General features: G+C 37.6%; 4 protein-coding genes across 14 annotated transcripts; 1 reads left to right on the forward strand and 3 right to left on the reverse strand.

Annotated features, from left to right (window-relative positions):
- Positions 1-2942: 2942 nt before the first annotated feature.
- Sf3b6 (splicing factor 3B subunit 6) lies at positions 2943-7629 on the reverse strand. Of its 4 annotated transcripts, none has more exons than XR_011721209.1 (5): positions 7467-7629; positions 7239-7357; positions 6587-6835; positions 6057-6232; positions 2943-4530 (listed from the first exon to the last, which is right to left on the reverse strand). XR_011721209.1 is itself a non-coding variant. In XM_071722456.1 (4 exons), the coding sequence occupies exons 1-3, from the start codon at positions 7497-7499 to the stop codon at positions 6610-6612; spliced, it is 378 nt and encodes a 125-aa protein (XP_071578557.1). In that variant the 5' UTR covers positions 7500-7629; the 3' UTR covers positions 2943-6232; positions 6587-6609. The 4 variants fall into 4 exon arrangements, 1 of the variants encoding a protein (XP_071578557.1); XR_011721208.1 differs by having other exon boundaries at positions 6009-6232; XR_011721207.1 differs by having other exon boundaries at positions 2943-4321; positions 4386-6232.
- A 5648-nt stretch (positions 7630-13277) lies between these two features.
- Positions 13278-15630, reverse strand: LOC139783313 (probable ATP-dependent RNA helicase DHX37). 2 transcript variants are annotated; one of them, XM_071722463.1, is made up of 5 exons: positions 14824-15630; positions 14546-14747; positions 14271-14482; positions 14094-14191; positions 13278-13415 (listed from the first exon to the last, which is right to left on the reverse strand). In XM_071722463.1, the coding sequence occupies exons 3-5, from the start codon at positions 14471-14473 to the stop codon at positions 13351-13353; spliced, it is 366 nt and encodes a 121-aa protein (XP_071578564.1). In that variant the 5' UTR covers positions 14474-14482; positions 14546-14747; positions 14824-15630; the 3' UTR covers positions 13278-13350. The 2 variants fall into 2 exon arrangements, with proteins under 2 accessions (XP_071578564.1, XP_071578563.1); XM_071722462.1 differs by having other exon boundaries at positions 13278-13430; positions 14824-15628.
- A 1645-nt stretch (positions 15631-17275) lies between these two features.
- On the reverse strand, positions 17276-19090 carry LOC139783317 (probable ATP-dependent RNA helicase DHX37). Of its 7 annotated transcripts, none has more exons than XR_011721213.1 (5): positions 18778-19081; positions 18495-18696; positions 18220-18431; positions 18043-18140; positions 17276-17384 (listed from the first exon to the last, which is right to left on the reverse strand). XR_011721213.1 is itself a non-coding variant. In XM_071722476.1 (5 exons), the coding sequence occupies exons 3-4, from the start codon at positions 18420-18422 to the stop codon at positions 18059-18061; spliced, it is 285 nt and encodes a 94-aa protein (XP_071578577.1). In that variant the 5' UTR covers positions 18423-18431; positions 18495-18696; positions 18773-19090; the 3' UTR covers positions 17660-17981; position 18058. The 7 variants fall into 7 exon arrangements, 1 of the variants encoding a protein (XP_071578577.1); XR_011721216.1 differs by having other exon boundaries at positions 17276-17369; positions 18058-18140; positions 18773-19081; XR_011721215.1 differs by having other exon boundaries at positions 18058-18140; positions 18773-19081.
- Positions 19091-19573: 483 nt separating this feature from the next.
- LOC139783316 (cytochrome c oxidase subunit 6A1, mitochondrial) lies at positions 19574-20526 on the forward strand. The gene is made up of 3 exons (XM_071722475.1): positions 19574-19734; positions 20020-20174; positions 20322-20526. Exons 1-3 carry the CDS (start codon positions 19656-19658, stop codon positions 20400-20402), a joined length of 315 nt encoding a protein of 104 aa, XP_071578576.1. The 5' UTR covers positions 19574-19655; the 3' UTR covers positions 20403-20526.
- The last annotated feature ends 108 nt before the right edge of the window (positions 20527-20634 follow it).

Genomic DNA, 20634 nt, shown 5'->3' on the forward strand with positions numbered 1-20634 from the left:
ATGCACAAAAACAAATTATTAGCCAAATGTTGAATACTGGATTTCGCACTCGTTTTCAATTTTCTCGTCACAAATCTCCGCGTAAAGAAAAGTGAAGATGACTATCCGAGTGAACGCGCGCACTCACCTCGTTGCGGTTCGACAAGCGTGTCAGATAACGTATCGTCGCAATACAACGATCGTCTCATTCTTCTTGATCGCTCGTTCAGTCACGCATGTCCCAGATGTATTTGCGCCGTCGTTGACAGCGGCGGGGATGAAAACGGTGGAAAATATGCCGCTCGCGTATATTCGACGTTTCGCGATGCACCGTAACCGTACGCGTTCAAACTGAAGTTGCCGCGTTCACGTGACCACCGAGCTATATACCGCGCGGCGCGCGCACGGCCAATCGAATCAACCACCGCCGCACATCTATCAATGCGCGCGCTACGGCCGTCATATTGCGCACCTGCGGAACGAATTGACGGCGATAGAGTTCGAATTACACCAAATTAGACGCAATCCGATATTTGACCAAAGAGAAATGTAATGCTTACACGCGCATGTCTATATAGATAATGCGACAAACTCATGACACTCTCATGAGTGAGATAAATTTAACATATTTATATTTATACATATTATCGCGATATTTGCCCTAAAAGTTTTCAATAAAAGCAAATTCTAAAAGTGCAGAATATCTATTTATATGTTCTACATACGTATCGTATAACACCCAGATAGTAAAGCGTGTCTGAGCAAAATCGCCAACCTGTGATTGCTTATGATGCTGGCAACTTGCTGTATATTTGCTTCAATGATTTCGAGTAATTTAATATTTGAAGCAACACGCAGGCAACATTGAATATATGTATTGCCAGCAATTTATCGGCAAGAGAGCAGCATCAAATTTACTTCGCGTTGCTATAGCAATATGACAGCATTGTGTGATCCTATGAATTATTACAGCAACATGACAGCAACAGTTCGAATTTTGAATCAGTTATATATGGGTGACGATTTTAGACCGCAGTATAAGTTGTCAATAAGTTGTTGGCAAGTTGCTATACAAAATTGTTATATCGTGAAGGCATCAACTTGCCGACAAATGCGGACTCAGTTGCCACAATTCTGATAGCAACACATACTATGTTGTCAGCAACATGCCAGCAACAATGCAGACACGTTGCTATCTGGGATTTATATTGCATTATAAATCTAAAAAAATACGAAAGCACCGGACGAATTAAACTATAATTAAACTTTCCAGATAGCAGAATTATGTCAAATGACGCATTAATAACGTTTTAATGACATATCTCTAATGTCAATAATACGTCATTCAATAATATGTCATTAAGGCTCCTGGGCACGTATTATGGAACTTTTCAGAATAAATTCCGATCGGAATTATTCCGTTTTCCCTAGAAAAGACAATAGAAATCTAAGAAATAACTGAACAATTCCGATCGGAATCCATTCCGAAAAGTTTCATAATACGTGCCCAGGGAACGTATTATGGAACTTTTCGGAATGGATTCCGATCGGAATTATTCCGTTTTCCCTAGAAAAGACAATAGAAATCTAAGAAATAACTGAACAATTCCGATCGGAATCCATTCCGAAAAGTTTCATAATACATACCCTGGTCCCTGAGCCGAGAACGCGTTGACGGTGGCGACGTACCGTCGCGGTAGAAATAAGAACTCTCTCCAATGGAGAATAAGCGAGAAATGTTGAGAATTGACACGTTGAGAATTCTTGCGTAGTATTTCCAAATAAAAAGATATTTGCTTAAAATAACACTACAGATCACTTCAGCACACTTCGAAAATACTCCGAGTTGAAGTTAAGTCTACCCCTTTCCCTTGACAGTTAATAAACAGCCGTAAAATGAATGTAATACGAAATCTAGTCATGCGCTTGCGCACAAGCCTGCATCGTATCACATTCGTTTTACGGCTGTTTATTAACTGTCGAGGGAAAGGGGTAGACTTAACCTCAGCTCGGAGTATTTTCGAAGTGTGCTGAAGTGATCTGTAGTGTTATTTTAAGCAAATATCTTTTTATTTGGAAATACTACGCAAGAATTTTCAACGTGTCATTTCTCGCTTCTTTCTCACATTCCAACATGGCCGCGATGAGTATCCTGCAGGAGCCTTAAGACGTTTTTAGACGTCATCCTGCTACCTGATTTTTATTCGCCTCTTCTTTCAGAAAATAGTTTTTCAATATGGCGATTATTGAAGAAAGCAAAAGAGCGTGAATATTACGAATCACAAAATAACGCGCAAAGAAAAGCGTGCGCGGCGACAATAGCCGCGCAAGTGAATGCGCGCACTCACCTTGATGCGAATCGGCAGGCAACAGGATGTGGGTCGTCACGACGCAACGGAGGTCGTCGCATCCTCTCATGTCGGTCACTCGTTCATTCAAGCATAACCTCGATGAATCTACGATGTCATTAACGGCGACGGAGACGAAAACGATGAAAAATATGCTGTTGGCGCTCGACGTTTCACGATGCGCGAGTAGCGAGCGTTCGAACTGAAGTTGCCGCGATCACGTGATCACCGTGCCGCCGCGCGGCGCGCGCACGCGCCAATCGAATCAGCGGCGGCCGGTGCCGCGGCCACCATATTGCGCTTCTGCGGGACAAGTTGGCGGCGATTGAGTTTGAATTATACGTATTCGATGTCGTGCCGAGGGGAAATGCAATGCTTACACGGCGCGTTTCTAGGCGACGGGCCAAGCTCGCGCATGACATTTGCACGAGTGAGATGAATCGTTATGATCGTATACTTACATAATATACACGTCGCGAGGATTGAAAAGAATTTCGTCGTGCGTTAAATAGGAACTGTATGATTTCGGAAGTATGACTTGATAAGATGCAGTTATCTGCAGGAAAAAATTCCTCCTCGAGCTTACGGGAAATAAATTTAGTCTTAATAAATAAATGTTTTTGATTTCGTTTTATTTTGAAGAACGCATTATTCCGCGACAATATGGGCGTTTATGAAACGAACAGAGGGGACATAAAGAACGACAGAAATGTTTATAGATCGCACATATATATGAGCTTCATACGCGACGCGACGTACGAAATGTTCGTGAAACATTTAGGCTAGCGAGCGATAAGTAATTAGGTCGACATAAATACGCAATTGCGCAACTTTCATATATAGCTGTTTATTTGCGAGAAAGGGAAAATAATTCACGCCACTGCAAAATCGGCGACTGTCACGTATCGCCGAATACACTCCGTCGCGATACGCTCTAGTGACTTTGCAAAATACAATTGGTCCGTCTCCGACCAATGTGCCGACCAAGTCATTGAACGCTCCGCATTCTGGCGTTCTGCAAAGCCCCGAGGTAAAGCACCGATGCACTTGTGTCATTCCAAACGATGAGGCCTCGGCGACGGGAGGATTCCAGCTCACAACAGTCACAACTCTCGCGTATTCCCGAGCCATTCCATCAACCGACGGAGTGTTTTTATCGTGCGTCACGCTATAATCGTACGGACGCTGGCGATATCGTTCTATTCCTGTTGCGATCTAGTGACTTTCGACGCGACATAGTAGCGCCCTGTGGCGAACAGGCCGGCGGCCAGCAGCAGGCTGGCGACGGCGAGAACGACGAGATGAAGCATCCACGAGCGGTGCTGCGAATCGACGTGGAGTAGCTCGCGCAAACTCTCGTAGATGTGATGCAGCGTGCCGCGCAGGGCGGCGTCGAGCGATCTGCCGGCGACGCGGCCGTCGCCGCCGCAGCAATCGTACGACATATATATGACGCCGCGTCGCTGTTTGGCATGAAAATAAATATAGCGGGTACGCGTCGTGACGCGACGCGGCTCACGCCGCGAACGGCCGTGAGCGGCCCCGTAGAGAGATGCCGAGTTTCGCGGCTAATGCGTCCAAGAATCACGATGCACCGTCAACAGACGGAACGAAATCTCGCGAACGTACATACGTGTGCATGCGTACGAACAACGGGCGCGGTGGGGTGAACGCCAAGCGGGTTTTCGCTTTCGACTGACTGAAATCGAATGAACTCGGATCGCACGCCTGCTACTCCGTCCGCGTGTGAGTGCGTCGCCCCGCGTCGCGACGCGGCGCGGCGCGGCGCGGTGCGGTGCGTCGCGCGTGCGTGCGTGTATGCTCGCGGACGCATGCTGCACGCGTTCGACCTTGCGGACCTTGCGGACCTTGCGGTCTACGCCGCTACGCGATTAAGCGCCGAGTCAGCGAACTCTTTGCTCTCAGCGCCGATGATATTTATTTATTATAATGATAATACAGCATTTCGTGCGCTCGCTCACGTAGGTAATTCTCTGGTGGAAAAATGTCTTAGGCCAGTATTCATAATCAGATCTTATCACTGAAATATATACTAACTGGAACGAGCGCTGGGCCTGCGATATGAGAGAGAGTATGTCAAGGTGTCTCGAGCAGCGCTCTGTCCTTGTCTGATCTTCTTGATCGGCCTGTACTTCATCCTCATTCCTCACTCCATCCTTCCCACTCTTGACTACGCTGTGAGCTAGACAAAGAGAAAAGGGGAACTTGGGACTTCTTTCTCATATCGCTCGCCTGTCGTGGATTTCTATAGTAACGCTCGTTCCACTTTGCATATATATTTCAGTGGACCCTATATTTAAGACCATCTTATAAGTACAATCTTAAGATGTTATAAACCAATTACAGAATCGTATTAGCATCTTAAGACATTACTTAAGACGGTCTTGAAATAAGTTTCGACTATGGCTGCGTCTCGATATTCACTGCCAGTACTGAAAATCTATAGTATGTATGATGTAAAAATTTTCAGTCTATAAATACTGGCCTTAGAATTTTTCATATTAATCAGAATTTTTGAATTAATACAAATTTTAAGACTTAGATTTTTTATACGATTTGGAACGTTTTTTTTTTAAAAACTCGGACAAGATAATAATGAAATATTTCAGATTTTTCCCGCCAACACATCTTTGTAGAAATCTGAATAAATAAGTATGAGAAAATAATCGACGTAATTTGTCAGAAATTTTCGTATATACTAAATATAATAAATTATACGAATTTATGGGCGGTATTCCTAGTCGGATCTTATTTCAAGACCGTCTTAAGTAATGTCTTAAGTTGCTAATACGGTCATTTGATTGGCTGGACGGAGTCTTAAGACTACTTTTGACCAGACTTAAGATGATCTTAGATATAAGATCCAACTATGAATACCGCCCTGCAATAAATGTTTCTTATCGTAGTCTTATTCTTAAGTCAGGTGACGAATAAAAAATCGTGCTCAGCTCGGCTTACAAAACGCGAATGTGGAGATGAGACGAGTGATTTATCAATAACAAGTGCTGCACGCTGCATGTATGATACTAGGGCTGCGTTTCTTTTGGACGCTTTCGTGCTGAAAGCGTATTCTATCTTTCTTTAACATATAATGTGCAATAAAAATAGAATACGCTTTCAGTACGAAAGCGTCCAAAGGGAATGCAGCCATGATGTATTAACAGCAGTCACATATGCGTTGTAATTTTAAATGACCACACGAGAAATTGTTGTAATATCTATCGAGGCCCGAATGGCAATATGTAGATTAACTTTAATTTCGATTTAACTTATTTTTTATCTTTTTCTAATTCTTAGGACTAGAAAAATAAGTTAAACCGAAATTAAAATTAATATACATAGGCATGAACACAAGTAAAGAAATAACCACGTTATTTATATAACGTACTGAACTAAGATGCTATGAAATTAAGTGAAAACTTTACGTAATAAAGAAGGCTATCGGCGAAAAGAATTTCGTCGTTTTTCATTCTTTTGTTTTATTATGAATTCTAATGCGAAATTTCACAAGTTTGAAAGTAAGGCTTTAAAGCTAATAGAGCGCGATCATTGACTACGGGATAATCAATAGTAAAATAGATGATTATTAATTGGAGGAACCGAAAACAAAATGTAAAAAACGATCACCAAAACAAACAAGCTTAGACTCGTCAAACTTGCCATTTTTAGACTGAAAATAGCATCTCGACATCTAGTTACGCACGATACCTCTTACAAGCGACAGTGTGAACAGTGCTTTAGACTACGCTATAACTTATATCATCCTCTCGAGTCCCTGAAAGCGCAGGAATGCCACTCCGCAACCAACTGTGAAAGTGGTTAATTGCGACCTTTTAATGTCCCAACATTTTTTGCCCAGGTTTTTCTACGTTTTCTCAGGAAGGCTAAAAATGTAACCTTTCTATATTATAAACTGCAAAATAAACAACAAAACTCTATTGTTGAGTATAAGATTAATAAAATATTTGCAAAACGATATAAAAATTGAATTAGTGTGTATGTGTGTGTGTGTGTGCAGGGAAAATAAAAATTACACCAAAACTACCAGAAATTATATACAAATATATTTGTATGATAACACAAAGTTTTATTGCATTATTCAAAGTTAACCTCTATCTCTCTTCTATATCCTACGTCTATCATACAACTGGTTGATACGTTATAAAAATTAACAAACTAATCAATGTAAATGTAGTTATATTTTTTAATAAATATTTTGTAAGTGTCACAGTTCATACCTTCTATGTAACTATTTGATAAATTATTTTTTTTCATCATTTAGATTATATTTTGTTTTCAATTTATCTAAATCTTCCATCTTTTTGTCAACATCAATTCGCTTAAATGCTTTGTTGCTCTGATAATATAAAACCACCAAATAACGATTGCATACATTAAAACCGCTCAAGTGGTCACAGGCATTCTTTGCATCAAATATATCTTCGTACACGACAAATGCTGTGCCTCTAGTCTCCGCGGTGTTACCTCTGAAACGAGAATTATAACTTTAAACATTAACTTGTTATTAGATTTACTTCATTTTGACTTTTACTATTACTACGTTGACGCGAGCTTTACTTCTGTAGTAACTTACAATAATTCCTTCGCGTAAACAGGATTTTCCTTCGCGTAAACGGGATTTTGTAGTAACTTATGATAATTTACTCCGCGTAAACGAGTGAATTATCGTAAGTTACTACAGAAGTAACGCTCGCATAAACGTAATAAATGTTTACGCGAGCGTTACTTCTGTAGCTTACGATAATTCCTCTGCGTAAACAGGATTTTGCAGTAACTTACGATAATTCACTCCGCGTAAACGAGTGAATTACCGTAAGTTACTACAGAAGTAACGCTCACGTAAACGTAGTATTTGTCAACTATACTTACACTCTAATTTGTCTGATAGCTCCGTACTTGCCAAATATATCATACATTTCTTCAGCTGTAATTTTATAAGGTAAATTCCTAATATACAATACTCTGTTTACTTCAGGTGGCAGCCTTACCTAAAATAAAATTTTTACTTGTTAGAAAACAATAATATATAAGAAGTTAGGTTAGGCTAGTATCAAGATCACCGTCCGTTAATATAGTGTACGTTTCGTGTATATTTACATTAGCGCGACGTTGCAACATTGCCATAGTCATTTTGGCGAATTAGTTTGTCCACTAAAGTTCTCGCAAAGTTACAGAATATTAATTTCGACAATCAAACGTCCCACACAACGCCGATCGACAGTCAACAGAAGTGAACACAGTGAACAGAAGTATGCAGAAGTATGCTGCGTTCAGAAACCAATCAGAATAATCAGATCAGATACGACATTCATGATCACCGTCGTATACATATGTATGTTGTATGTATGTATGTACATACATATGTATGTAACATATACGGTACGCCATGGCGGTACGCCAAGCTCTAGGGACTTTACCCCCACTTTGCCCGCCTATATGCAGAACCACTCTTAATAACTACGTTTAAAGCTGGCCACACACACTTTTCGTAGAACGTAACAGTAAGGTTTCGACCAATCGCGTTGCTCAATTCTTACTTCTACGGTTACAGACGGCCGAATCGAGCAACGCGATTGGTCGAAACCTTACTGTTACCAGAGAGAAAGATGAGAGTGGTCATGATGGTGGAAGGAAACAAGGTGTGCTCTTGCGCACGCTAATGGTTAGCGAATCAGTGGTCTAGTTTCCACCGAAGTCGTTAATTCGCGCCTAGTGCGGCGTAGAACCAAATTTAAGTCGATGGAAATGTGACTGACTGCGCCTCGAGAAACTAGACCAGTGTTGTGGAACAAATGACCAGCCATATTGGTATATTAGCCAATCAACATTTTGCTCCTAAGTTGGCGGTATTTTAAACGTGGAATTAATTTTGATGATAAAAGGATAATTAATAAATTAATTTAATTGAAAAATATCATTATCAGTTTATTAATTCAAAATGATTCAAATTGTTAGTTAATAATAATGTACATTATGAAGCCATTTAGGCATTTTGAAAAAAAAGTATAGATAAATAAATAAAAGTAAATTTACTAAATGTTTTTTCATAAAATTTATTAGAAAAAATGTTACAAAATATTAATGTATAAATTTTAAGACTTTCTTTTTCTTATGTTTATTATTAATATTAGAGATCATTTTTTTATTAATTTCTCTTAATCTAATGTAAGTACGTGTACGAACCAGGCACAATATTACTTCTTCAGGTACAATAAATCTATCATTTATTTTTTGTTTGACTAAGTGACTTTTTGAAATATAAATGTTTCTTTACTTAAGCCAAACTCGCCATGAAAAAGAACAAACTGTTTTTCCATAATGTTCGCTACATTAATTAAGTCATTACTAGGATAAGTGAGATAACCATTAGAAAGGAATTGAATCCAATCAAAATGGTCATTATCGAGTTCTAATCTTCTTGTCTCATCACCTAAGGAAGAATATTTTATTTTAAATTTACGAGCAACGTAACCAGCAATATATTTTAAACCTTCAGTTTCAATAATCTCTTCTATAAGGGTTTCTTCATTTTGTGGAATATCTAAAAATAAAGAATACCAGAAAAACAATCAATAATATTAAAGTATATGAAGTTTAAAAAGTATATGAGAGTATCGTAAATATCCTGAAAAAAAAAACATTCCAATACTCATAAAAATATTAACGTCAAGAAATATATATCAAACATATACGTTTCTCATAATAAATAAATAATTTTATAAAGTTTGTAAATCGTGCACCTTGTTGAATTTCGAGTAGTTTTATACATTCACAAAAAACTGTAGAAATAAAATGGGAAAAAAACATTCAAATTAAATATGAAAAAATAAATAATTTTATGATCATATATATTTTTTGTGATATTTATATATTTTTATTAGAAATTTCAGGAATGGGTTAAAGGTAAAAAAAAAAAATTTCTTCAATTTATTTATTAATTCTTTTCGTTTAAAATGACGAAACCAGTAAGTAATAAAGTTTCATACTTACACATATTGCGATCACAAAAAGATACGGATGTTTCCTTTATTTATTATGAGAATTGAATACCTAAGTTTTTTTATTATTTAAGAAATGTACCAAAATTACAAATATACACAAAAAAAAATAAAAAATATTTGCAAGAAATAAAAACTCCAGTTATGTGAAAATAGCATAACTGGAGCTATATTAACATTACAGTGGTATAAATTACAGTATGTACATACAAGAAATCGAGTATAACCTGATTCTTTGTAAAGTATATCAAACTCAAATTTCTTTTCATAGAAATTATTTATCCGTGATATAAGTTGATAAGACTTATTCTTTGATTAGAAAACTTTTTAATAATAATACAAATTTAATATTTATCATTTTCTAACTAATGAATAAATTAAGTATTTGAAGAAATTTTTTGAGTCTTGCAACTATAATCATTGAAACCTGCATTCATTAAATATTATTAAGTTTTTCTATATATTTATTCTTTATTTGTACTAATAGTTCTTTCATTACTTACATTCTTTTATTAAAAAGTCTAAGTTGTAAACAATAAAATTTGAAATATTTTCAAGTACTTTTTTTCTTTTTTTATAGTAACATTTTGACTATATACAATACTAAATACAAGCTCTTCATTATATAATAAGTTACAGAATAAAGTAAACTATTTTAAAACTCATTGTTAGAAAGAAAACACTAAATTTGTGTAATTATTAATACGCATTAGTAATTGCAGATTATTAGTTTCAATTCATCCGTTCGTACATACCCATATCGCTCTGAAACTCATTTACATCATTATTTATAAACTCTTCATTCTGAAATATATTAATTAATTCTTCATCAACCGCTGGATTAGGATACTTTTTTTGGCCTACATCAAAAGCTGCTGCTATTAGTGGATCTTCTGTGTCGTTCAAATTAATCAAATTGCTTTCATCTCCATCAACTTCAGTATTTACAGCATTAGAAAGAATGTCAAATGCATGCTTGCCTAATAGATACCAACGTAATCTGTATCGAAGGTTTAATGCAGAAGGTTGATCATTTGCTGCTCCCATTGCTCGGAGAAAAGAAAATAAATTTTCTAAACAATCTTGCGTAAGTCTGTTTGTCAAAATGTAAGTTAAGTTGAAGTTATTTGTTCTATATTTTTGTTGAAGATAAGGTAGGAACTGTTGAAGAGAGGTATTATTTAATATTACACCTTTTTGAAAAGGTAACGAAATTCTTGTGACCACCAACTCTCATTTCATACATGAAATTAGTCATTGCATTTAATAAGTTATTCTGATAGTCTAAATTAAGTCCATAAGGTTTCTTCTTGGGATCTCTTTCATGTGTACTTTTGCTATTGAATAAATCAAACCAATCGTTGACAAGTTGAACAATTTCAGCAGTTTCTTCCCAAGCACCCCTGGATGCAATAATAATCAGTTCCCGGGGGGGTTCCGCGAGACGCCCAAGGTAGGCCACACGTAGGGTTTTTAGCCGGTAAGAGTCCGGCATAACCGTCCGCCCTTCCGCGTGGGCGGCGGTACTCATGAGTTTTCCCTACGTAAAAAAAAAAGTTTCTTCCCAAGCTTCTTCTTTGTAAAGAACCTTGCTCTCCACACCATCCTATAGCTCGAGCTGTTGTTTGAGAAAAAAGTTTTGCAGCCGTTGACACTTTTTGTCTTGCTTGACCAGCAACATTAAGATCAGCTTCAGTTACTTTAAACATCCCTTAGGAAAATTTACTTAAAGTTTTTTAAAGTTACTTAAAGTATTATAAAGTATTATAAAGTATACTAGCCATCATAATAGTATACTAATAGTATAATAGTAGACTAATAGTATACTAACAGCCGAGCGTAAAGTTTTCTTTAAGTTATTAACCTCAATAAAAACTTTATAAGCAAGTCGCAAATATACTTTAAATTTACTTTTAACAAACGTAATACTTATAAATATACTTTAACTTTACTTTTTATAAAGGTAATACTTAAAGCTGATTTTAACTTATGCGTGTTGTTTCAACAGTATACTTAAAAAGACAAGTTCCCTTTTTCACCACACTTGCACCACACGAGACATTGACTGCGTTTACACGGCACCGTTAATCGGGTTTTATAACATCGGTAGTTCTTAGGCCGGTCAATCACAGCTATTCCATTCTTCTGAAGAATGATTACGATTGGTCTTCCTGACAACTACCGATGTTATAAAACCCGATTAACGGTGCCGTGTAAACGGAGTCATTAAGAAATATTATATCATATATCCAATTCAAAATTTTATTACTCTTTTTAAACTGAATTTGTTTCTTAAGATGATTTTTGGAAAATTATATATTTGTGCTGGTTATGACATATGTAGACTATATATAACACTTACATCAAATTAAGAAGTAGTCTACCACGTAAGGCAGTTGGCTCACGATCCAGAGGTCCCGAGTTCGAATCCCACCAAGGTAAGCTAGTGTGTTTTTCAAATATGAGAAAATATTTATAATCATAGACTGCATCTTAAGAAACAAATTTAGTTATAAAATAGTAATAAAATTTCGAAAAAAATAATTTTTTTTTATTCCGGGTGAATATCGGAAATCAGTGTCCTCTAGTATTAAGAGGACTGTAATCTTAAGTCTAGTGTCTCATGGTTAGAGGATATTCCTCTAGATTTTAAAATATCTTCTTGAGACCGTATTTCAGAGGAAAATCCTCTAAAATCAAGCGGGAGCCACTAAATGACAGAATATTTTTTTTGGGGTGATTAATAGTAATTGCATGAGTTAACTTAAAGTAACCTTTAAAGTATATTATAGAAATACTTAAAGTTTGGTTCGAAATCACTTCTAGTTTATCAATAGTTTATCAATAGTAATTTCTTTGGTAAACTTTCTAGTTTATTTTAAGTTTTTTTAAGTAAATTTTCCTAAGGGATAACTTTTAAATCCCTGCAATTTATTGACAGCATTCTTTCTATACATGTTTTGCTGATATGTTTATCGTTTATCAAAAATCCGCTGTCAAAATAATGATTTCTAATAAGTTTGAGCAAATAAGGTCCATCAGCAAAAACAAATACTTTAAGATTATCGTTACTTGGATGTGTAAAATTACATTTTTGTTCTTTATCGATTCCGACATTCATATCTTTCCAAGTTTTGCTGTTAGATGGGCCTAGATCCGTGGTTACTGCGACTACAGTATAACCCGCATCGTATAATTTTGTAATGACTTCATTAATGATAGACGAATTGAGAGCTTGATCGTAACTGTAATAAATTGGCTGCTTCCACTTACTAAATAAACCACGAACAATGCCAATCTGACATGTTTTGTGAGGACCAACTGCTTGCTCAGCTTTTCTGTCAATCTCAACTTTGTGTGATATATATATTTCATCAAAACAGACAACAACAATTTTTTCAAAATCTAAAAAGGAATCTGCTTTGCGTTTCATGAGAGTCAAAATTTCTATTAAAATACCTTCGGCCAAATCTAAACGAGATGCCCAATTACGAAGCGTAGAAAACCCGCCCTAAGAGCAAAAAGTCGACTTTAAGTCGACTTCTACCGAAACTGACTTGGCAGAGAAGTCGACATTTTTAAGGACGAAAGTCGACTTGAAGTCGACTTGAAGTCGGCGAATGTCGCAAAAACCACCGACTTAAAGTCGACTTCCCGTCATGATGAAAAGTCGACTTCCCGCCAACTTTTAAAGTCGATAAAATAAACCGCCGCGTACGTCTGGAGGTCGATTGTGTATTGTGTATCTTGAAACGAGGTAAAAATAACAAAAGTTAACAGATTTTATTAGATTTTGATAAATAAAATCGTAGATACGCTAATGAATTTTCTCACTTTTGTAATTTTTACCTCATTATTTCAAGATACACAATCGACCCCTTGCTGGAGGGCTAAAACTGATGCATTTCGATTTTTTTTCATATATAAAATAATTTAATTATCTAAAAAACTGTATAATTACAATCCTAATGTTTTATTCTTAATTACAAAGGCGGCCATATCTGTGCCACTTCTGCGTGCGCGGATTCCGGCAGCCACTTCTGGTAAGCTGACAATAACAGAACTAAAATTAAAACATTCCAGCGTTAATCGCGAAACAATATGCAAAATTAGCTATATAAATATATATCATATTATTATCATAATGTTGTAAATATATAATAATATTATATATATATATATATATATATATATATATATATTATTATAAATATATAATATCCACAGACTTTTATACTAGACCACTAACATCTATGGACGCACTGCCGAAAAGATGATGCGAGTGCAAGGTGCAAGTGTTAGTGAAGGGTGCGGCTATATTGAATTAACAATAAGTCACTATCGGGTGTTCAGTTGCTCATGCTGTGCGTTTATCTGCATTCGTTATTACAGTACATAACGAAGCAGGCAAATGTTTTTGTGTTAAATATTGGTACATGTTATCAATAAGTTTGTAAGTCATGCCTTCGACGTGTAGCGTACTTGGATGCCGAAATCGAACCACTACTCCTGTAATATTAAACCCTTTCTTTTGGACATTCTGTATATGCCAGACTATTGTATAGAAATCTTGTATAAAACCACTTGTATAGAATAGTAGTATAGCATATCTTGACTAAAATCAACATGGCGGCAAGCATCACGGGCGAGATGTCTGTCAGCGGTCTAGTATTGTATAGAAGTCTATGATAATATCTAAATATTATTTTATAAATTAAAATCTCACATTTTTTATCCGAACCCCAGATTTCTAGCAGTTTGTGTTTGGACACGACTCCCTGCGACTGCAGCGTTTGTACTATTGCTTGAGTGCGTGGTATCAACCTGAAAAAATCGTATTGAATTGATGTAATCTATTCGATGAATCAACGTGAAATCAAAAGGAGATAGAATAACGATTTACCTGGCCCATGACTTGGTGATGCTCCCAGGTGTCGTCAGCAGCAACGGGACAAATCGTTTCAGCTTAGGGCACACTTGACCCTCCAAGAAGAAATACGCTAACCACTTGACACCGTCCACGGATGCTCTATATCCATCGATGGTAGTGCCCATTCGGCCTTTCCGAATGTACCAGACACGCGGCAAATGATCTTCCCGGTTCATTGATTATATCTATAAATATCTTTATAAATAAGTAGGAAAAACATTATAAAGCAACAATTGTGATAAAAATACCTTGGCGGTGGATCAACCAATGGTTCACTAAGATGGCATAGCATGGGCGAATTTCGGCAATCATTCGGGTTCTATCATCGTGACACCTCGCATGTACATCTTATTCGTTTCGTACACCTCTTTATAAACCACCTATTCCGGACTGATTTTCCGTAGAACGCACGAAGAATGCATGAACACAGGTTCCTTCATTTCTGGTGTTCTGAAAGATGATACAGAATGGAGAGGTCGCATTCAATAGGTCTTAATTATCGATGATAATTAATAACACACCATACCTAACCTGTAAGCATGTTTCCACTTGGCCTTATCCTGATCCTCTTTTACCTCGTCGGGCAAAACCTTTCTCACGACTTGATCCGCCATACCTGCAAGAACTATCTGGCGTCTTATCGTGTCCTGTCTCGCGGCACGTATTCCTCGCACTCGCGTAAACTCTGGTCCACTCATCTGGTCCTCCAGCCTCCTCGAGATTCGCCGCCATATTGATGATGCATGACGCGCCGCTTGACTGTTTTCCGTCTTTTTATAAGTCGACTATTTAAAAGTCGACTTTTAGTCGACTTTCCGCCATTTTTAGAAGTCGACTATTTAGAAGTCGACTTTTAGTCGACTTTTCGCCATTTTTAGAAGTCGACTAGAAGTCGACTTATAAAAGTCGACTTGCCGTCGACTTTCCGTCAACTGTGCTCTTAGGGCGGGTAGAGGATAGTTATTTTTTTAAGATATCTATAAGCTTTCGGGCTCACACTTCTCAATGCAATGGCTGAAGCGATGTCTTCTATTCCCCATTTCACTATTTTTTTCTGCGGATTTATAATCTTGTATATTTGTGTGGTGTAAATATGTTGCACTTAAAGTGTACGTTTGCAATAATGCTTTGTCACAGATAACTTTTTTGTTTAGAGTCTAAACCTAATTCTGACAACGGTATCGTATTTTTGGATGTAATCCGCTTGGATGTATCCACGCCACAGTCTTTTTGTAACAATACATTGTAGAATTTTTATATAAAGCGAATGTTTTCGCAAGTTGAGGTTAAAACAAGTGTCGGTATTACAGACGACTATAGCCTTGTGTACACGATACTAGAAATCGGTCCGAGTTTCGGTTTAAGCCAATGAAACTGCTGCTTTTCTGTAAGAGCTGCAAGTTGATTGGCTTAAACCGAAACTCGGACCGATTTCTAGTATCGTGTACACAAGGCTTATAGGATCCCCTTAAAGGCCTTGCACATAGAAAAACTGAAGCAGTAAGCAAATCAGCCAATCACAGACCGCTGTTACACGTCGGGTTTAATAACATCGGTAGTTCTTATGCTAGGTCTACAATGCGAGTCGCAAAGTCGTGAGTCACAAGAATTGACCAATCACAATCGAATTTGAGGAGAATAATCGACTGTGATGCTGGGTCTACAATGCGAGTCGCAAAGTCGTGAGTCGCAAGAATTGACCAATCACAGTCGAATTTGAGGAGAATAATCGACTGTGATTGGTCAATTCTTGCGACTCACGACTTTGCGACTCGCATTGTAGACCCAGCATGATTGGTCAATTCTTGCGACTCACGACTTTGCGACTCCCATTGTAGAACCAGCATTAGGCTGGCAAATCACAGCTATTCCCTTCTTCTGAAGAATGAGTGTGATTGGCTAGTCTAAGAACTACCGATGTTATTAAACCCGATTAACGGCGCCGTGTAAGGCCCGGTCTACAATCAGTCGTATGTCGGAGTCGGATGTCGCAACGTAGCCGATGGTCCAATGAGAGAATTTCTTTTTCGAAAACGAATTTTCCTCATTGGACCATCGGCTACGTTCCGACATCCGACTCCGACATACGACTGATTGTAGACCGGGCCTAAAGCCCGTATCAGACTACGGATTGGGATTGAGATTGGATTGAAATTTAATCAATCAGAATAAAGAAAACTAACTTCAAGTTTAGTGAACTATGCTCTAATTGGTCAAATTTCAATCCAATCTCAATCCCAATCCGTAGTCTGATACGGGCATAACAGCGGTCACAGTCAAGAACTTAAGGCACGGCTCTAATGGCTTCTGCACACAGGACGCGGAAACGCTTGCCGCGCGGCAAGAAGCGACGCGGTAGCCAATCAACGTGTTGCTTTTCCGTAAGAATCAAAAGTTTATTGGCTACCGCGTCGCTTCTTGCTGTGCGGCAAGCGTTTCCGCGTCCTGTGTGCAAAAGCCATAATGCTAAAGGCCGTCACACACAAAATGCATAACGTCGCATAAGCATCCCTAAGAGCAAAAAGTCGACTTTAAGTCGACTTGAAGTCGACTTCTACCGAAACTGACTTGGCAAAGAAGTCGACATTTTTAAGGACGAAAGTCGACTTGAAGTCGACTTGAAGTCGGCGAATGTCGCAAAAACCACCGACTTAAAGTCGACTTCCCGTCATGATGAAAAGTCGACTTCCCGTCATGACGAAAAGTCGACTTCCCGCCAACTTTTAAAGTCGATAAAATAAACCGCCGCGTACGTCTGGAGGTCGATTGTGTATCTTGAAACGAGGTAAAAATAACAAAAGTTAACAGATTTTATTAGATTTTGATAAATAAAATCGTAGATACGCTAATGAATTTTCTCACTTTTGTAATTTTTACCTCATTATTTCAAGATACACAATCGACCCCTTGCTGGAGGGCTAAAACTGATGCATTTCGATTTTTTTTCATATATAAAATAAATTATCTAAAAAACTGTATAATTACAATCCTAATGTTTTATTCTTAATTACAAAGGCGGCCATATCTGTGCCACTTCTGCGTGCGCGGATTCCGGCAGCCACTTCTGGTAAGCTGACAATAACAGAACTAAAATTAAAACATTCCAGCGTTAATCGCGAAACAATATGCAAAATTAGCTATATAAATATATATCATATTATTATCATAATGTTGTAAATATATAATAATATTGTTTTATATATATATATATATATATATATTATTATAAATATATAATATCCACAGACTTTTATACTAGACCACTAACATCTATGGACGCACTGCCGAAAAGCTGATGCGAGTGCAAGGTGCAAGTGTTAGTGAAGGGTGCGGCCATATTGAATTAACAATAAGTCACTATCGGGTGTTCAGTTGCTCATGATGTGCGTTTATCTGCATTCGTTATTACAGTACATAACGAAGCAGGCGAATGTTTTTGTGTTAAATATTGGTACATGTTATCAATAAGTTTGTAAGTCATGCCTTCGACGTGTAGCGTACTTGGATGCCGAAATCGAACCACTACTCCTGTAGTATTAAACCCTTTCTTTTGGACATTCTGTATATGCCAAACTATTGTATAGAAATCTTGTATAAAACCACTTGTATAGAATAGTAGTATAGCATATCTTGACTAAAATCAACATGGCGGCAAGCATCACGGCCGAGATGTCTGTCAGCGGTCTAGTATTGTATAGAAGTCTATGATAATATCTAAATATTATTTTATAAATTAAAATCTCACATTTTTTATCCGAACCTCAGATTTCTAGCAGTTTGTGTTTGGACACGACTCCCTGCGACTGCAGCGTTTGTACTATTGCTTGAGTGCGTGGTATCAACCTGAAAAAATCGTATTGAATTGATGTAATCTATTCGATGAATCAACGTGAAATCGAAAGGAGATAGAATAACGATTTACCTGGCCCATGACTTGGTGATGCTCCCAGGTGTCGTCAGCAGCGACAGGACAAATCGTTTCAGCTTAGGGCACACTTGACCCTCCAAGAAGAAATACGCTAACCACTTGACACCGTCCACGGATGCTCTATATCCATCGATGGTAGTGCCCATTCGGCCTTTCCGAATGTACCAGACACGCGGCAAATGATCCTCCCGGTTCATTGATTATATCTATAAATATCTTTATAAATAAGTAGGAAAAACATTATAAAGCAACAATTGTGATAAAAATACCTTGGCGGTGGATCAACCAATGGTTCACTAAGATGGCATAGCATGGGCGAATTTCGGCAATCATTCGGGTTCTATCACCGTGACACCTCGCATGTACATCTTATTCGTTTCGTACACCTCTTTATAAACCACCTATTCCGGACTGATTTTCCGTAGAACGCACGAAGAATGCATGAACACAGGTTCCTTCATTTCTGGTGTTCTGAAAGATGATACAGAATGGAGAGGTCGCATTCAATAGGTCTTAATTATCGATGATAATTAATAACACACCATACCTAACCTGTAAGCATGTTTCCACTTGGCCTTATCCTGATCCTCTTTTACCTCGTCGGGCAAAACCTTTCTCGCGACTTGATCCGCCATACCTGCAAAAACTATCTGGCGTCTTATCGTGTCCTGTCTCGCGGCACGTATTCCTCGCACTCGCGTAAACTCTGGTCCACTCTGGTCCTCCAGCCTCCTCGAGATTCGCCGCCATATTGATGATGCATGACGCGCCGCTTGACCTGTTTTCGTCTTTTTATAAGTCGACTATTTAGAAGTCGATTTTTAGTCGACTTTCCGCCATTTTTAGAAGTCGACTATTTAGAAGTCGACTTTTAGTCGACTTTCCGCCATTTTTAGAAGTCGACTTATAAAAGTCGACTTGCCGTCGACTTTCCGTCAACTGTGCTCTTAGGGATAGCATAAGACCGCTGGACCAATGAGCATTTTACGTAAATTAATATGGCGACATGCTGGATGCTCATTGGTCCAGCGGTCTTGTGCTATGCTTATGCTACGCTATGCATTTTGTGTATTATAGCCTTTATGCTAAGACTCCATAGACGCGGCAACGCCGTGCGGTATAGTGCGTTGACCAATCAACAAATTTTGATTTTGCCGGAGGCGACTTGCGGCAGCCTTCTGATTGGTCAACGCACTCTGCCGCACGGCGTTGCCGCGTCTATGGATCAGCGACATTACTGCTTCAGTTTTTCTATGTGCCCGGGCCTTTAGCTGCTAAATAGCAATTAAGTGTGATTGGTTGGATCCCAAGGTAAGAACCAATCACATTCTATTGCTACTTAACAGTTCAGTGAGCGGTCGTGGTCCTGGATGCACCCATTGTGCATGACCCCTTAGGACTCTTGAGCACTCTTGAGCAGAAAAGCAAAAATGGCTGGTTGGATGAGAGTTGGTCGCACCTTTTCCAGAAAATATTCGTCGGCTGCTCCTGACGCTCATGCCAGTTCAGGTAGATATAAATGAAGTGTGCTAATTAATTAATTTATATATTATTTACGCGTTTGAAAACAACAGTATTTATATTCGCGTAAAATATTGCACTCTAGACGATATTATCTCTCATAGCAAAGTGTCATTTTTGTCAAAATATTATTAATTAGGACTCGAATGTTACTCTTTCTATTTAAATAATACTATGAAGGCGTATCACGTTTTATGGGTAAAGAGAAAATATATGGAGGATGTCAAATAAGTTATCAATGAACATTACATAACAGTAATGTATGCTTTTCAGAGCAGACGCAGCTTTTATGGAAGAGGCTTTCATATTTCGTAGGCCTTCCAGCGATAGGACTGGCTATGGTTAATTGCTATTTGAATCATCAGGCACATCATCATGATGAACGTCCAGAATTCATCGCATATGATCATATGAGAATAAGAAGCAAGGTACATATCAAAACATGTATATGACATTAAATGTGAAAAACATGGATTTCCAAGATCTAACCCTTGTTAATTCTTACTTTACATTACTATTTTATAATATATTATTTAATTTATTATTTAATTATTAATATAATATATTATTTTTAGAAATTTCCATGGGGAGATGGTAACCACAGTCTTTTCCATAATCCCAAAACAAATCCTTTACCCGAGGGTTATGAAGAGTAGTAAATGGTTCTATCTAGATTGTGTAATAATTACGCTGAGCACTAGCATTCTTTATAACATGTATCCTGCATTATATTGGCTTATGAACAATTGAGTCAATAAATTGATAGAGATATGACATTTATATTCTTTTTCTATACAATATTTTCTTATCCGACCACTATGATTAACTTGATGTGATTTGTGATTATCATAAAATCACTCCCAGTGCTATATATATATATATATATAT

This window comes from Temnothorax nylanderi, unplaced genomic scaffold (assembly GCF_030848795.1).
Source record: "Temnothorax nylanderi isolate EJ_2023f unplaced genomic scaffold, tnyl_v1.0 TNYL_tig0488_pilon, whole genome shotgun sequence".
Lineage (NCBI taxonomy): Eukaryota > Metazoa > Arthropoda > Insecta > Hymenoptera > Formicidae > Temnothorax > Temnothorax nylanderi.

Bases quoted from the DNA above. Each gene is read 5' to 3' on its own strand.
- LOC139783313 (XM_071722462.1), bottom strand. From the start codon at position 14,473: ATGAACCGGGAAGATCATTTGCCGCGTGTCTGGTACATTCGGAAAGGC. The intron at 14,192-14,270 runs GTAAATCGTTAT...CGATTTTTTCAG, and splicing joins ATCACCAAGTCATGGGCCAG to GTTGATACCACGCACTCAAG. The intron at 13,431-14,093 runs GTGAGATTTTAA...TTTTAATTTTAG, and splicing joins CTGGGGTTCGGATAAAAAAT to TTCTGTTATTGTCAGCTTAC.
- LOC139783317 (XM_071722476.1), bottom strand. From the start codon at position 18,422: ATGAACCGGGAGGATCATTTGCCGCGTGTCTGGTACATTCGGAAAGGC. The intron at 18,141-18,219 runs GTAAATCGTTAT...CGATTTTTTCAG, and splicing joins ATCACCAAGTCATGGGCCAG to GTTGATACCACGCACTCAAG.
- LOC139783316 (XM_071722475.1), top strand. From the start codon at position 19,656: ATGGCTGGTTGGATGAGAGTTGGTCGCACCTTTTCCAGAAAATATTCG. The intron at 19,735-20,019 runs GTAGATATAAAT...TATGCTTTTCAG, and splicing joins TGACGCTCATGCCAGTTCAG to AGCAGACGCAGCTTTTATGG. The intron at 20,175-20,321 runs GTACATATCAAA...TATTATTTTTAG, and splicing joins ATATGAGAATAAGAAGCAAG to AAATTTCCATGGGGAGATGG.
- Sf3b6 (XM_071722456.1), bottom strand. From the start codon at position 7,499: ATGACTATGGCAATGTTGCAACGTCGCGCTAAT. The intron at 7,358-7,466 runs GTAAATATACAC...ATTTTATTTTAG, and splicing joins TGTTGCAACGTCGCGCTAAT to GTAAGGCTGCCACCTGAAGT. The intron at 6,836-7,238 runs GTAAGTATAGTT...TTCTCGTTTCAG, and splicing joins GCTATCAGACAAATTAGAGT to AGGTAACACCGCGGAGACTA.